This window comes from Dermacentor silvarum, chromosome 6 (assembly GCF_013339745.2).
Source record: "Dermacentor silvarum isolate Dsil-2018 chromosome 6, BIME_Dsil_1.4, whole genome shotgun sequence".
NCBI lineage: Eukaryota > Metazoa > Arthropoda > Arachnida > Ixodida > Ixodidae > Dermacentor > Dermacentor silvarum.
Genome location: NC_051159.1, coordinates 79,934,183 through 79,949,908, shown reverse-complemented (window position 1 = coordinate 79,949,908; position 15,726 = coordinate 79,934,183). Strand labels below are relative to the sequence as shown.

Below are 15,726 nucleotides of genomic sequence, written 5' to 3'. Positions count from 1 at the left end.
GAAGGTAACGCAGATGTTCGTGCCTTGGCGAAAAAAAAAAAAGAAAAGGCATGTTCAGCGAAGCTGCTTTGCTCCAAAATGTCCGATCTCTTTTCTCGCGACAGCCACGTTCACCATTTACCCCCACCGATGGTTGAAGGCCATTCTACATTCCCCCGTAAACTAGGCGCGAAAGAAATTCTACATTCACGCCATACTGTTACGAAGTCTGAATGGCACTGTTTTCAACCCGTAGTACGATTGTGCACCCTCCTAGGGGTGAAAATAACCGTAGAATGGCTTGCTACACGTGAACACCAACGACCAATTCATTCTTTGATTTCTGCATTCGTAAGATTTCGCAGTATTCTTGAGCTGCCTTGGGATATCCTACAGGTGATTCGAATTCAATAGTGCGAAACATAATTGAGCAATATTATGATCGTGACTAATAGGCTCGCAATTTGAGGGAAAAGACGCGAAAGGCAACATTTACGAGCGTTGTACGCACCACTACAGCGCGTAATTATTATAATTACTACGCAGAATGTCAGGCAAGAGACTGAAAGGGAATCCGATTCAACGCCAATTTATGCTTACGCTTTCTTTCTTTTCGAATAGAACTTATACGTTTACAGCTTAACTCGCTTTGCTTTCAATGAGCAGGACGACCACCGGCTGACTGCGCGGAGAGCACTCACAGAAGTTGTGCGGGTAGAGCGAGAAGTCCGTCTCGTCGAACTCGTCGAACACGAGCGCCGAGAAAATGTAGTGCGTGCAGAGGTGGTCCGGGTACACGTCCGCGTAGCGAAACGGAAACCCGAAGGACAGCCAGTACGACCTGAAGTCTTCCGTGATGGCGCACACCAGCGATTTTTCGTTCGGTACTGCGCAAGAGTTGGCGAGGTAGTGAGGGACCAAGTGGTACGAAAGAGCTGGACAAGGCGCACGCACCACCAAGGAAGGCCAGGGGAAGAATTGACGAGGCTTTTTTGGGGTCGTAAGTGCTCTATGCCATTGGCCGGTCACTTTCGCGAATAATATGTCCGTCATCCCGACTGGCTGGCAGCTTCTCTTACGAACTCTTCTAGCGTAAGAACTCTCTTACGAACTTGTCTTACGAACACTTCTGTTACGAACACTTGTCTTACGAACACTTCTAGCGGAAGAACAACATGACAACCGCAGCGATGTCAGTGCATACCCTGTGACGTCCTCACACCTGTCAGCCAACACGGAGAAAAGCTGCACGTTATTCGGATCGTGATATCTTCAGATTATCGTGCAGTATTGTGAAACCCGTCGCTACAGTATGGTGTTAGCGACGACACGCGAGCACTTCCCGTGTGGAGCCAGTTTGAGGTGAGCCAGCCTGATCTGGCAATCTGGCTAGTGGCGCTAGTGCTACTTTATTCTCTTTACCTAACGGCGCACATCATCATATAGCAATGAGACTCGTGTGCAACGCGACTGCTGTGTGCACTTCAAGCGTAAGCGCGTGACATAAAAAAAAAGCAGCGCACTCTGATACATTAATTTTACGCATACTTAAAAAGAATGAAAAGCATGAAATAAAATGTTGCTTTCGTTTCGCAAAGCTGCGACCGAAACGCTGCTAGTGCATAGGCAATGAGTTACCTTTCAGCCTAGACCAGGGGAGCGGTTCTGAAAGATGGCGAAGAATAGAAAAATACCACATGTCAGAGTGAAAGCTCTTTAGCGACATGAAGGCAGAAATACGTTAACGCGCTCAGTGGAAGCTGAAGGCGCAGCATATGAGTCATAATGGCGTTGAATTTTATTTAGTACAGATATAGTTGGTTCCTTGCTGTCTGCGAGGCGCAGCCTTAAACCCTTTATAGGCTTTGGCTGGCCTGCTATTTGTATTACTGTATACTGAACGGAAAGTTATGACGTATGAATATACACATATGGCAGCTGAGCGCTATGGAACTATATGCAAGAAATGCTATGCAGTGACATCTCGCATTAAGTATTGGGAGGCTAGTCGATATAAAAGCTGCACACTATAACTGCGCTGCCACTTCACCGCAGCCCTAGTATAAGCAGATGCAACGAAACTAATTCAAGAAATAGCCACAATGATTAATCCGCACGGTTTTTACTTACTCCTCGTTCTCTCTGTTATCGGTAGCCTCGATCTTGGCGTTTTTCGAGCTGCGAGAACGTCGCAATAAGACACAGTAAGGCGAGGATATCGCATTGTACTGAACAACGAAATTACAAAAAAAAAAGAAGGAAAGTACACCAACGACTGCCCAGCTCGTATTATTATTTCAAGCTTGTCGCCATGCTACAGCTATCTGATACTTATCGAATTAAAAAAATAAGCTCATAATTTAGGTGCACGTGATCAAATTTAATCCGGCACTATCGACTATGCCATCTCTCAAAGCCTCACACTCTTAGAAAAAAAAAGTCGTAGTAGTACTACCTAGTGTCACGCCATTTGCTACCTTAGTAGAACGGCAATTGGTAACGGTAAAGTTAGTAACATTACTATAGCTAAACAAGGCAGTCACTGTTACTAATGGGTCTCAGCTACCATTTCCCAACTCAGTACCACCGGATTCAAAGTTTCTGTTCTAGTATAACACATACATCAGACCCACTTTGGAATACGCCACACCTGGTTCAACATATGAGGCAGAGGCGAGAATCTTTGTATCAGGTGGTGGTAAATGAGTTTGAAATTGGTAGCTGAGACACATTAGTAACAGTGACAACGTTGTTCGCTTAGCAATATTACTAACTCTATCATTACCAACTGCAAATATACTAAGATAGCAAATAGCGTGACACTTGATAGTAGATACTGCAACCTTTTTTTTAAGATTGCAGAGCTGCCTGGGGAAGTCAAACGCCATGAATAAAATCCGTCACAGCTTCTCGCTAAAACGATAAGTCAGTGAGGCCAGGGCAAGCGTCGAAAGCGTTTAGTAGCCCCGATTACCTATAAGGCTACATTAAAACGGCTCATCGTATTCTAAGGATGATGCTTGCTCCATAAGTTATTCAGTCTCCATTAAGCGCGCGCCCAACTAGATGCTATTTTGCTCCGGAATAATGAATCCATGATGTTACCGAAAAGCGATGATCGGAGGACTCACATCTTAAGGTCGTCGCGGTCGTTTCTGGTGTCGTGGAGGTCACCATAATATCCGTCAGATTACCTGAAACACCCACACACAAACGGTACAAAGTCGTATTAATGCATCATTCACCATACACACATGACAGCTTCAAGCGCAATGAATATTATCTACCAATAAAGAGAGAATATACGCACGTTCTGTATGCCATTCAGAATGTTCGTCGACGACGGTCGACGAAGGGTTCGTAGCGGCCCCTACGAAACGAAATGTACTCGTTAGAAAAGAAATTGTACTTTTAAGACCCATTATTATTTTATAAATTCCGAAATTTTAGCCTAAGCGACATACAGCGGAGGTTAAATTTTCCTACACACAGTTTTAAGAATTTATAGATTTTGGGTATTCGGTCTCGATATATTTGTGAAATAGATCACACGAAAAAAGAGCGCCTCACGAACAGTCAGCAACCAAACGAAAAGAAAGAATGAGGCAGGAGAAATACGTGAATGAAATCGGCGCAGAGATTGAACGCAAAGAAATCTAAGAGAATGATTCACTGAGGAAGTTTCCTGGCCTCGACGAAGAAATTATGTAGTCACTCAATGCAATTGTAGTATATAAGAAGTCCACAACACTCACTTGAGGATCGAAATGAAATTTCTTCGCTCGAGTTACGCTCAGGCTATTGGCAAGTGCCTATGGATCCTGCCGATTGCCCGAAGACAGCCTTCGTGACCCCAGATGGCCTATATCAATTTAACGTTATGCCGTTTGCGCTTTGCAATGCCCCTGCTACATTCGAACGAATGATGGACAATCTGCTTCGTGGCGTAAAATGGAAGACATGCCCATGTTACCTTGATGATGTCGTCGACTTTTGTCCAGATTTTTCCCCACATCTGTACCGTCTCGAACAAGTCCTGCAGTGCATCACCGAGGCAGGCCTCCAACTCAACTTGAAGAAATGTCGCTTTGGAGCCAAGCAGCTTGCTATACTCGGACACGTCGTTTCGAAAGATGGCATACTCCCTGATCCTTCCAAACTTCGCGCCGTCGCCGAATTCTCGAAACCCACGTCCCTGAAAGAACTTCGGAGCTTTATCGGGCTCTGCTCCTGCTTTCGTCGTTTTATCCGGTATTTCGCTTCCATCAGTGCTCCGTTGACTCAGCTGCTTCGTGGCGACACACGACTTTCTACTTGGACCACAGCTTGCGACGATTCTTGTGAAACTACGCGGCGTTTGCTCACTTCGCCTCCCGTACTGCGCCATTTCAACCCCACGGCCCCCACGGAAGTCCACACCGACGCCAGCGGCGTAGGACTTGGTGCCGTGCTTGCACAGCGAAAAAGTGGGCATAATGAATACGTAGTAGCAGCCTACGCCAGCCGAACACTAACGAAAGCGGAATCCAACTACTCCGTCACCGAAAAGGAGTGCCTCGCTATCATCTAGGCCCTTGGAAAATTCCGACCCTACCTGTATACGGCCGCCCCTTCGACGTCGTTACAGATCACCATGCTCTATGTTCGTTATCGATCCGTCTGGCCGCCTTGCGCGATGGGCTCTACGGTTACAAGACTTCGACATACGCGTCATTTACCGGTCTGGCCGCAAACACACCGACGCGGATGCCTTCTCTCGGTCGCCTACACCAAGTGACATGACTTGCATTTCAGCCATCGAATCGGCGTTTTCGTCGCCTGTGCACGTCGACATGGCTGTGGAGCAACGCAAAGATCCCTGGATTGCGGCACTCATGGATTGCATTTCTGACACTTCGACAACACGCCCTTCACGCGCTATCCGCCGCCACGCTTCTCATTTCGAGTTGCGGGATGGTGTTCTCTATCGTCGAAATTACGCTTCCGACGGTCGCAAATGGTTGTTAGTCGTTCCCGCCATCTGCGCACAGATGTATGCTCCGCTCTCCATTCAGACCCGCAATGCGCCCCTGCCGACTTCTTCAAGACTTACGCCGGGCTACGCTCCCGCTTTTATTGGCGTGGCATGTATAATTTTGTGCGAAAGTACATTCGCTCGTGCACAGCGTGCCAACGACGCAAGCTTCCTGCTCCTCGTCCTTCTGGAACCTTTGCCGCCCATTCCTTGTCCGTCCCGACCATTCAACCGCGTCGGCATCGATCTCTACGGCCCTCTTCCCTGCACATCAGCTGGAAATCGCTGGATTATTGTCGCTGTACGCAACCGAAATTTCAATTGCACGACGTCACAACCCCCTCAATTCGCTTAATGTACTTCGCTTAGTCATCGCTCGTAATTCTAAACGTCGAGGGTTCCACTACTACCCAAGGTCGTGGGTTCGAGTGCCTTAATTAACTCTATCTTAATTAACTTTGCCTTAATTAACTTCGCCTTCGTTAACACCAAATGTCATGGGTTCGACTCCCACAGATGGTCGTGGTTCGACTCCCAGCAAAGGTCGAGGGTTCGTAGCCTTTTTTTACCATTCGTGTCGCCGACGCGTTTTCGCTCAATCGACCTTAATAACATGAAATTGCAAGGAGGAAGCTCAGATACCATACCAGCGTCCTACCGATATCCGCCGCGATGCGTTTCCGTTACACTAGAGCTGCGAACAGTGAGGCACTGTTTAACGGTGTTGATGTGCATGGTCGTGTACTTCACTTAATCACGTGGTAAACACGTCATGTGCCCGAAAGGGTTGCCTCTGGGAAAATAAGGTCCTTTTTTTACGGCAGACGACTCCAACTTTTGTTGGAGTCGTCTGCCCAGCAGTGCCTGTACATGATATAGTTTGTCCATTAGGCACTCTACAATAAACACCAAAGTAAAAGCGATATCTGTCCCGATGGTGGAAACACTACACTCGATACAAACTCTGACAAAGCGCGAGAAACACACCGAGGTTGCTAGCAAATTACGGAAGACAAGATATGAAATTTCTATACCTAAAGCTTCTCAATAGAGTGGATAATTTGGTTGAATTTGAATGCAGTAGAGGTATCTTTAAGAAACAAATGAAAGAAATTTTAATTAGAGAATGCGTTAGCTTTCATTGATGAAGGCGATATTTATGCTGTGCTTTTTTTGTCTTAATAAACGACGACGTTCTCACTTGTTGAGTGTTCATTAATTGCCTGTAAGCTTTCAGAGCACATGAAAGATGTCTCTCTTTTATCTGATCATTTTTTAATGCGAAATGAAAACTGTTTTATTAAAACGTGTATAAAATGTTCATACCTTTCCCTGACACGTAAAAGTGCTAGTTATGTTACCTATGTTTTAAGTATAATTCGTTTAAACATCCCTTTCTTTTAAGAATTGTATTGATCACTGTTGCATACTGTTTTAAGATAAGAACTGCCAATATGTTTAGGAGGGAGGATTTCCTGTCAAGCGACGGTACCATTTGTCCCTGCCTCCTCTCGCGAGTATTCGAGGAATCAATCAATAAATAAAATAAAATTAAATAATATTAAATAAAATTAAATAAAATTAAATAAAATTAAATAAAATTAAATAAAATACCGCACCCGGTGTGCTCAATTCTTCCCTTACAGGAACACTACGGAACCTGTATACGTGCTTGACAGGAAATTGCTCTGCGCATATCTTAGACAGAGGATTCAACATCTAGTTTAATGCGCTAGTCCTGCCTTCTTTACTAGTCGTCCTCCTCTGTTTGGGCGCTGCTTAAGGTGGATTATATTGTCACGTAGTAGTGACGCTGAAGAAAACAGTCGTAAAACTGTGTACGACGAAACTGGTTGTTTATTGGGCGAACCTGTGCCCACAAAAGCAAGGTACACTCAAAGCACAACGATAGCGGCGAACACAGTCGGCGATCGTCGAAAATCTGATCAGCGGCGAAACGCGTCGGCTTTTATACCTGAGTCATCGAAGGTTCCAGATTAATCCCTGATGCCCGCGTGTCTTCCAGAAAGTTCTAGACAATTCGCGTCGCTCATACAATCAGATTACATGGGCGTCGGTGACCACAGACGATGGATAGAAGCATCGATAACGTCCGAGAAGCTTCCAATGCAGGCGCGTCCTGCGCCGAGCGATAACGTTTAACATTTGTCAGCCAATGTACCAGTGAAAGATAAACATGTGTACGTGTCAATACCCTCCCCTTAAAAAGCATCGTCCCGATGCTACAAACAAACACAAAAGCGAAAACAAAACCATGCGTAATAAACAAAATAACAAAAAACAATAACAAAATAACAAAGTACCTAAGTTTGTCAGCGGGCGTAGAAAGGCTTAAGACGCACCACGTGGATGACTTCAGGTCGTGCCCGGCGCCGCTGTGATTGCGAAATGCCGTCTGGCACGACCTCATAGTCCAGTGCGCCAATACGTCGGGTGATCTTATATGGTCCGAAATAGCGACGTAACAGCTTCTCGCTAAGTCCTCGTCGGCGTATCGGAGTCCAGACCCAAACACGGTCACCGGGCTGGTACTCGACGTAGCGTCGTCGAAGGTTGTAGTGTCGGCTGTCGGTCCTCTGCTGGTTCTTGATGCGCAGTCGGGCGAGCTGTCGACCTTCTTCGGCACGCTGCAAATAAGTGGCAACGTCGAGATTTTCTTCGTCAGCGACGTCTGGTAGCATGGCGTCAAGCGTCGTTGCCGGGTTCCTTCCGTAGACCAGGTTGAACGGCGCCATGTGCGTCGTTTCTTGCACGGCCGTGTTGTATGCGAAGGTCACGTACGGAAGGATGGCATCCCACGTCTTGTGTTCGACGTCGACGTACATTGCCAGCATGTCGGCGATGGTCTTATTTAGGCGCTCGGTGAGGCCATTCGTCTGCGGGTGGTAGGCGGTGGTGCGGCGATGGCTTGTCTGGCTGTACCGCAGGATGGCTTGAGTTAGTTCTGCCGTAAAGGCCGTGCCTCTGTCGGTGATGAGGACTTCTGGGGCACCGTGACGCAGGAGGATGTTCTCAACGAAGAATCGGGCTACCTCGGCGGCACTGCCTTTGGGCAAGGCTTTTGTTTCGGCGTAGCGGGTGAGGTAGTCCGTAGCGACGACGATCCATTTATTTCCGGACGTCGACGTCGGAAAAGGCCCCAGTAAGTCCATCCCGATCTGCTGGAACGGTCGGCGAGGTGGCTCGATTGGCTGTAGAAGTCCGGCTGGCCTTGTCGGCGGTGTTTTGCGTCGCTGACAGTCTCGGCATGTCCTTACGTAATGGGCGACGTCGGCAGAGAGGCGAGGCCAGTAGTATTTTTCTTGTATCCTCGCGAGAGTGCGTGAAAAACCGAGATGTCCAGCCGTTGGGTCGTCATGGAGAGCTTGCAGAACCTCTGGACGCAATGCTGAGGGTACCACGAGGAGGTAGTTGGCTCGGAGAGGCGAGAAGTTCTTCTTTAGGAGAATGTCGTTTTGCAAGAAAAACGACGCCAATCCTCGCCTGAACACCTTCGGCACAATGACGGTCTTGCCTTCCAGGTAGTCTACAAGGCTCCTTAGTTCCGGGTCGGCTCGCTGTTGTTCGGCGAATTCGTCGGCACTGATTGGTCCCAAGAAAGTGTCGTCATCCTGGTCGTCCTGTGGCGGCGGTTCGACGGGGGCGCGAGACAAGCAGTCGGCGTCAGAGTGCTTTCGCCCGGACTTGTAAACGACGGTGATGTCGAATTCTTGAAGTCTCAGACTCCATCGTGCGAGGCGACCTGAAGGATCCTTCAAGTTAGCTAGCCAACACAAGGCGTGGTGGTCGCTCACAACTTTAAAGGGCCTGCCATAGAGGTAGGGACGAAACTTTGATGTAGCCCAGATGATGGCGAGGCACTCCTTTTCTGTTGTGGAATAATTTGCTTCCGCCTTCGATAGCGACCGGCTAGCGTAACTTACAACCCTTTCTAGTCCATCAGTCCTCTGCACAAGCACGGCGCCGAGTCCTACGCTGCTTGCGTCGGTGTGGACTTCGGTATCGGCGTTTTCGTCGAAATGCGCAAGTACTGGCGGCGATTGCAGGCGTCGCTTCAGTTCTTCAAATGCTTCGAGTTGCGGCGTCTCCCACTTGAACTCGACGTCGGCCTTCGTGAGATACGTCAGTGGCTCTGCGATCCGTGAAAAATCCTTGACGAAGCGCCTGTAATAGGCGCACAGTCCAAGAAATCTACGCACTGCCTTCTTGTCAGCGGGCAGAGGAAAGTTGGAGATGGCCGCAGTTTTCTGAGGGTCGGGGCGCACTCCAGACTTGTTGATGACGTGGCCTAAAAACAAGAGCTCCTCATACGCGAAGCGGCACTTTTCTGGCTTTAACGTGAGTCCGGAGGTTTTGATTGCTTGAAGAACTGTTTCAAGGCGCCGCAGGTGTTCTTCGAAGCTTGAGGCAAACACAACGACGTCGTCCAAATAGACGAGGCAAGTCTGCCACTTCAAGCCTGCCAGTACTGTATCCATGACGCGTTGGAAAGTCGCAGGTGCCGAGCAAAGACCAAACGGCATGACCTTGAACTCAAACAGTCCGTCTGGTGTTATAAAGGCCGTCTTCTCCCGATCCCTCTCGTCGACTTCGATTTGCCAGTAGCCGGTTTTGAGGTCCATCGACGAAAAATACTTTGCATTGTACAGTCGATCCAAGGCGTCGTCAATCCGTGGGAGGGGGTATACGTCCTTCTTCGTGACCTTGTTGAGGCGACGATAATCGACGCAGAAACGTAGGGTTCCATCCTTCTTCTTCACTAACACCACGGGGGACGCCCACGGACTCTTGGACGGCTGGATGATGTCGTCGCGTAGCATTTCGTCAACTTGTCGCCTTATGGCCTCGCGTTCGCGCGCCGAAACTCGGTACGGGCTCTGACGCAATGGGCGGGCATTTTCGTCGGTTATGATGCGGTGCTTGGCGACAGGGGTTTGTCGAACTTTTGACGACGACGAGAAGCAATCCTTGTATTGCAGGAGCAGAGCTTTTAGTCGTTCTTTCTTATGCCTGGGAAGGTTCTGATTGACGTCGAAAGTTGGTTCAGGTATTATAGTCGTCGTTGCGGGTGCACTGGAATCCGTGAAGGCGAAAGCACTGCTGGCTTGTACTATTTCGTCGATGTAGGCGACCGTGGTGCCTTTGTTAATGTGCTTGTATTCGGGGCTGAAGTTCGTGAGCATCACCGTTGCTTTCCCTGCACGTAGCTCAGCTATGCCTCTAGCGACGCAAATTTCACGGTCGAGCAGTAAGTGATGATCGCCCTCAATGACGCCCTCCATGTCTGCAGGCACTTCGGTGCCGACGGAAATCATTACGCTGGAGCGAGGCGGAACGGTGACTTGTTCTTCAAGCACATTCAAGGCATGGTAACTTATGCTTGTATGCGGTGGTATCGCGTTGTGCGTTGAAAGCGTTATCGACTTGGACCTTAAGTCGATGACTGCACCGTGTTGATTTAGAAAGTCCATGCCTAGGATGACATCCCTGGAGCAGTGCTGCAGGATTACGAAGCTCGCCGGGTAAGTGCGGTTGTTTACCGTGACTCGCGCTGTGCAGATTCCAGTCGGCGTTATTAGGTGGCCTCCCGCTGTCCGGATATCGGGTCCTTGCCAGGCTGTTTTCACCTTCTTCAACTTGGCGGCGAACGGGCCACTGAAGACGGAATAGTCGGCTCCAGTGTCGACGAGAGCGGTGACGTTATGGCCATCGATGAGCACGTCTAGATCGGTAGACCGGCGTCTGGCGTTGCGGTTAATTCGTGGCGTCGGATCACGGCTGCGTCGGCTTGCTCTGCTGCTGCTACGTCGCGTCGGAAGGTCTTCTTTCGGCGGCGAAGTGTTGTCAAGGCTGTTGCTAGGCGGCGTGCTGATATCTCGTCGTGATGAATCGCGAATCGTCGTCGTCGGCGGCGTCGGAGGATCTTCGGCATTGCGTCGTACAGCAACCGCACCTCCATCGGTTGCTGCCTTTAGTTTCCCGGATAGGGGCTCACGGACCGGCCCCGGGCTGGGCCAGTGTATGGTCGGCGCTGCGGCGACAGGTAACGTCCTGGTGACGGCGAGCGTGAGGGTCGTCGTGGTTGCCACTGGGCTCCGGCGAGGTAGTCGGCGATGTCACGTGGCCGCTCGCCAAGCTGTGGACGCGGCGCGTTGACGGCGAACCCTCGTAGGCCCATCTCGCGGTATGGGCATCGGCGGTAGACATGACCAGCTTCCCCGCAGTGATAGCAGAGCGGGCGGTGGTCGGGGGCGCGCCAAATGTCCGTCTTTCTCGGGTAGCTGCGCTGGGTGACGGGCGGGCGTGCTGGCTGCGGCGGCGGCGGTGGGCGACGGAACTGCGGCGTTACTTGGCCCTGGTGCGAGCGTGAAGGAGGGCCTTGACGACGGGCAACGGCGGCGTAAGTCAGCGCTTCCGGCTGGGGTTGCGGCGATTGCGGCTGCACATCAGGAACTCCAAGTGAGCGCTGAACTTCTTCTTTGACGACGGCGGCGATAGATGCCACTTGAGGCTGCGACCTGGGTAAGAGCTTCTGCAGCTCCTCGCGAACGACTGCTCTGATGGTCTCGCGCAGGTCGTCGGCGCCTAGAGCTTGAGCATCGGCGTAGTTGGTCAGGGCACGGCGGTTGTATTGCCTGGCGCGCATTTCAAGCGTCTTCTCGATCGTTGTGGCCTCGGAAAGAAATTCGGCGACAGTCTTGGGCGGGTTGCGCATCAATCCGGTGAATAGTTGCTCTTTGACACCCCGCATCAAGAACCGAACTTTCTTTTCTTCAGACATGTCGGGGTCGGCGTGGCGGAAGAGACGAGACATCTCCTCCGTGAAGATCGCGATGTTCTCGTTCGGCAATTGCACCCTGGTTTCTAAGAGAACCTCTGCCCTCTCCTTTCGTACGACACTCGTGAAGGTCCTCACGAAGTTTTCACGAAAAAGGTCCCACGTAACCAGGGTGGTCTCTCTGTTCTCAAACCAGGTCCGAGCAGCGTCATCCAACGAAAAATAGACATGGCGTAGCTTGTCGTCGTCGCTCCATTTGTTGAACGTCGCGATCCGCTCGTATGTCTCCAGCCAGGTTTCAGGGTCTTCAGCCGATGATCCACGGAAGGTCGGGGGCTCCCGAGGTTGTTGCAGCAGGATGGGGGACGCTGGGGCTGCCATTGGGGTCGTTGACTTGGCCTTGATCGCTGTGGTCTTCTCGGGAAGAAGTCCGTACTCCGGCAGAAGTCCTTGCTGCCTACGGCTAGCTCGCTGGTCCTTGGTGACGTTGGCGTTGTCCTCCGGTTTCGGGCTTGGATCGCGGCTTTGCGGGGGCGTTCGCTGCATGAACGCACTAGCACCTCCACCAGATGTCACGTAGTAGTGACGCTGAAGAAAACAGTCGTAAAACTGTGTACGACGAAACTGGTTGTTTATTGGGCGAACCTGTGCCCACAAAAGCAAGGTACACTCAAAGCACAACGATAGCGGCGAACACAGTCGGCGATCGTCGAAAATCTGATCAGCGGCGAAACGCGTCGGCTTTTATACCTGAGTCATCGAAGGTTCCAGATTAATCCCTGATGCCCGCGTGTCTTCCAGAAAGTTCTAGACAATTCGCGTCGCTCATACAATCAGATTACATGGGCGTCGGTGACCACAGACGATGGATAGAAGCATCGATAACGTCCGAGAAGCTTCCAATGCAGGCGCGTCCTGCGCCGAGCGATAACGTTTAACATTTGTCAGCCAATGTACCAGTGAAAGATAAACATGTGTACGTGTCAATATTGAACTAGCCCACTTCGCTCTTCTTCTACAGTTCAATGATGACAGTTATTCTCGCACGAGAAAGGCATGTAAACTGTTAAGGCGCATCATACTTCAGAAAGAGCGGCTACGAAAAACTTAAGCTGGAGTGAACTTATGCCGACGCAATACAAGTGAGCGGTGCAGGATATAGTACAACGGCATCCCCACTCATTTGGGCTAGATGGCTTACCAGATTCGTTTGTTGAGGTCTCGTTGACTTCGGTACCATTCCCTTGAACTTGAGTTACTACTTCGGTAAACGACAGCGCTGACGAATTCATTATGGTCAGTATTGCGCTAGATGACTCATCGGAAACGCTGGGCGATTGGTTTGTCGGGATCTCGTTGGCCTCGGTACCATTCCCTTGAACTTGAGTTATTTCTTCGGTAAACGACAACGATGACGAATACATTACGGTTAGTATTGCGCTAGATGGCCCATCGGAAACGCTGGGCGAGCTCTCGCTATTGTCGGCAACATTTCCATTATCTTGAGCCGTTGCTTGAGGAAACGATAGCGATGACGCACTTTCGGACGCCGTGCTTATGTCGACGAGACTCTCCTGCGTGACAGCATCGCTCTGGGCGTTGTCAATAGTCACATCGCTCAGAGTGGTTGCATCGGTTGCGTCCACAGACACATCGCTTGTGCTCAGTGCCGATGCGCCGGTGGCGTCCGATGAGAAATCAGTGATCTCCTCGGGGCCAGTCTCAGGTGTAACTTGCGACAGCTGACTGGTTTCAAGAGAGGACTCCGTCGACTCGAGAACGCTCGCAGCAGCTGAAAGTGCTGACGCATCGCTGGAACCGAGTGAAGATTCCATCGATTGGACGGCGCTGCTGTCGTCTGTCTTGGCGGCCTCGTGAGTGTCGGCGTCAGTTGCATCGCTGGTGTGAGGTAACGACTGCGTCATCTCGAAGGTCTCAACACTTGTCATCAGGACAGAGGCGCCAGTACTGTCATTGGAAGATACTGCGCTCTGAGGACCGCTGGCGTCGACGTTCTGCCTTTTTTTGGACTCGTGGAACTGTAATTGCGAATTGTGAACTCGTTAAGTATTCGGTTTAGATTCAGCCACGTCGCAGCTTTTTATGATAGCACACTAAGCACGCATAAAGCTGCGCCAAAGTAGGACAAATAATTCAGCGATAATATCAAGGAAAACCAATTTAAACGTCAAAAACATTACAACGCAATAAAACCACGTTCGTGAACAATGCAACGAGTATGTGAAACACTTTAACAATAGAACGAGAAATTGAATTTACGGGTTTTACGTGCCAAAACCACGAGTTGATTATGCCGTAGTTGGGGACTACGGATTAATTTTGACCACCAGGGGATCTTTAACATGACCCCAATGCACGGGACATAGCCGTTTTAAATGCGAAGCATTTTTAGCGAACATTTGCTGCTTTGATTATCTATCTATCTATCTATCTATCTATCTATCTATCTATCTATCTATCTATCTATCTATCTATCTATCTATCTATCTATCTATCTATCTATCTATCTATCTATCTATCTATCTATCTATCTAGCCGCCTACGTCTTGGTGCTCTCATAGTTGTTTCGTTAACTTGGTATGTACCAAAATTGGCATAGTATTACAGGAGTGTATGACGAACATAAATGATAGGTCATGACATAAATGTCATGACATGCGTGTCATGTTGGTCATGACAATGACCCAGCGAAAAAGATTATCACTAAAAAACCACTGAAATGGGTTCGGACGTGGATACTAAGTGAAGGAAACACTAAAGGATGCTGGTAGAAGTCATAGTCATGAGCATGACTCAGCGAAAGAATATTAACACTCAAAAGCCACTGGAATGTGTTCGTATGTGGCCACTAAGTAAAGAAACACTAAAGGATGATGGTATAAATCATAGTCATGACCCTGACTGAGCAAAAATGACAATGACACAGCGAAAAAAAGATTAACACGAAAAAACCACTGAAATGGGTTTGGATGTGGGTTCTAAGTGAAGGAAACACTAAAGGATTATGGTAGAAGTCATAGTCATGACCATGACTCAGCAAAAAAGTTACAGGCCTGCGCGGCACACGTAGCACAGTCACAGAGTAAGCTGGTGGAGCGGCTCAAGAGTAGCTTCAATTTGGGCACCACGCACAACAGGGTCTTCGCGGCAGTCTGTTCGCGTGTTCACCCTGTTCACCTGTTCGCCTCGCTAAATTGTTCTAAATTTCTGAGCACTCAGCTTTCTAAGCACTTACAAAGCAATTATTGTGTGCGTACATGCGTAATCGTTGCAAATTATTGCATTTATAACGGAATATGCTGTTGAAAATTGTCAGTTGACAAAGTCACAAAGCAGTTTTTAAGCCGTATACAGCAATTTTTGGGCTAATCCAAGTACTTCCCAGCATTCCCGTGCTGGCTGATCTGCCATGCTTGCACCTCTAGGGCGGCTATTTCATAGCAATGCCTGCAGCTCGATTCTGTGCCAGTCTTATCACCCACCGCTCGCGGCTGGCTGATCATACCGTTGATAACAAGGGCGGAGCGTCGCTTTGACCACTGACGAAGCGCGAAAGGTCATCAACGGCATCGGAAAGGGCATCGCTACGAAATTACGGCCCTTTAGGCACTTGACCCAGAGTTACTTCTAGTAATTACTGCATGGAAAACACTGTTGTCTTACGCGTTCTTTATGCCTGTGGCTTCTTCTCGTGGAAGTCGCGTTCGCCTGGGACTGCTCGCTGTTTCCGAGGCCCGTCGTAGTGGTTTTCCTTATCCTCTTGAACACTCTTCGGCGCAATACGTTATTTGACTTGGTGGTCGGACGCGACAGATATTCCGGGTTGGCGACGGTCGCCGTTACCCCGTTTTCCGTTGTAATTTCGTCTTCCGGTTGCACGGTGTTGGTAATTAATGCCCGTGTGCCATCATTT

General features: G+C 49.4%; 1 protein-coding gene across 1 annotated transcript; it reads right to left on the bottom strand.

Annotated features, from left to right (window-relative positions):
* Positions 1–618: 618 nt before the first annotated feature.
* Positions 619–13,868, bottom strand: LOC119455081 (dentin sialophosphoprotein-like). The gene is made up of 6 exons (XM_049669063.1): positions 12,994–13,868; positions 3,290–3,349; positions 3,111–3,173; positions 2,110–2,157; positions 1,618–1,644; positions 619–866 (listed from the first exon to the last, which is right to left on the bottom strand). The coding sequence occupies exons 1-6, from the start codon at positions 13,739–13,741 to the stop codon at positions 619–621; spliced, it is 1,194 nt and encodes a 397-aa protein (XP_049525020.1). The 5' UTR covers positions 13,742–13,868.
* Positions 13,869–15,726: the final 1,858 nt, after the last annotated feature.

Coding starts and splice junctions, on each gene's coding strand:
- LOC119455081 (XM_049669063.1), bottom strand. CDS start 13,741: ATGACAAGTGTTGAGACCTTCGAGATGACGCAGTCGTTACCTCACACC. Junction 2,158..3,110: donor GACCGCGACGACCTTAAGAT/GTGAGTCCTCCG, acceptor ACGTTCTCGCAG/CTCGAAAAACGCCAAGATCG. Junction 867..1,617: donor CCCCTGGTCTAGGCTGAAAG/GTAACTCATTGC, acceptor ACTCTTGCGCAG/TACCGAACGAAAAATCGCTG.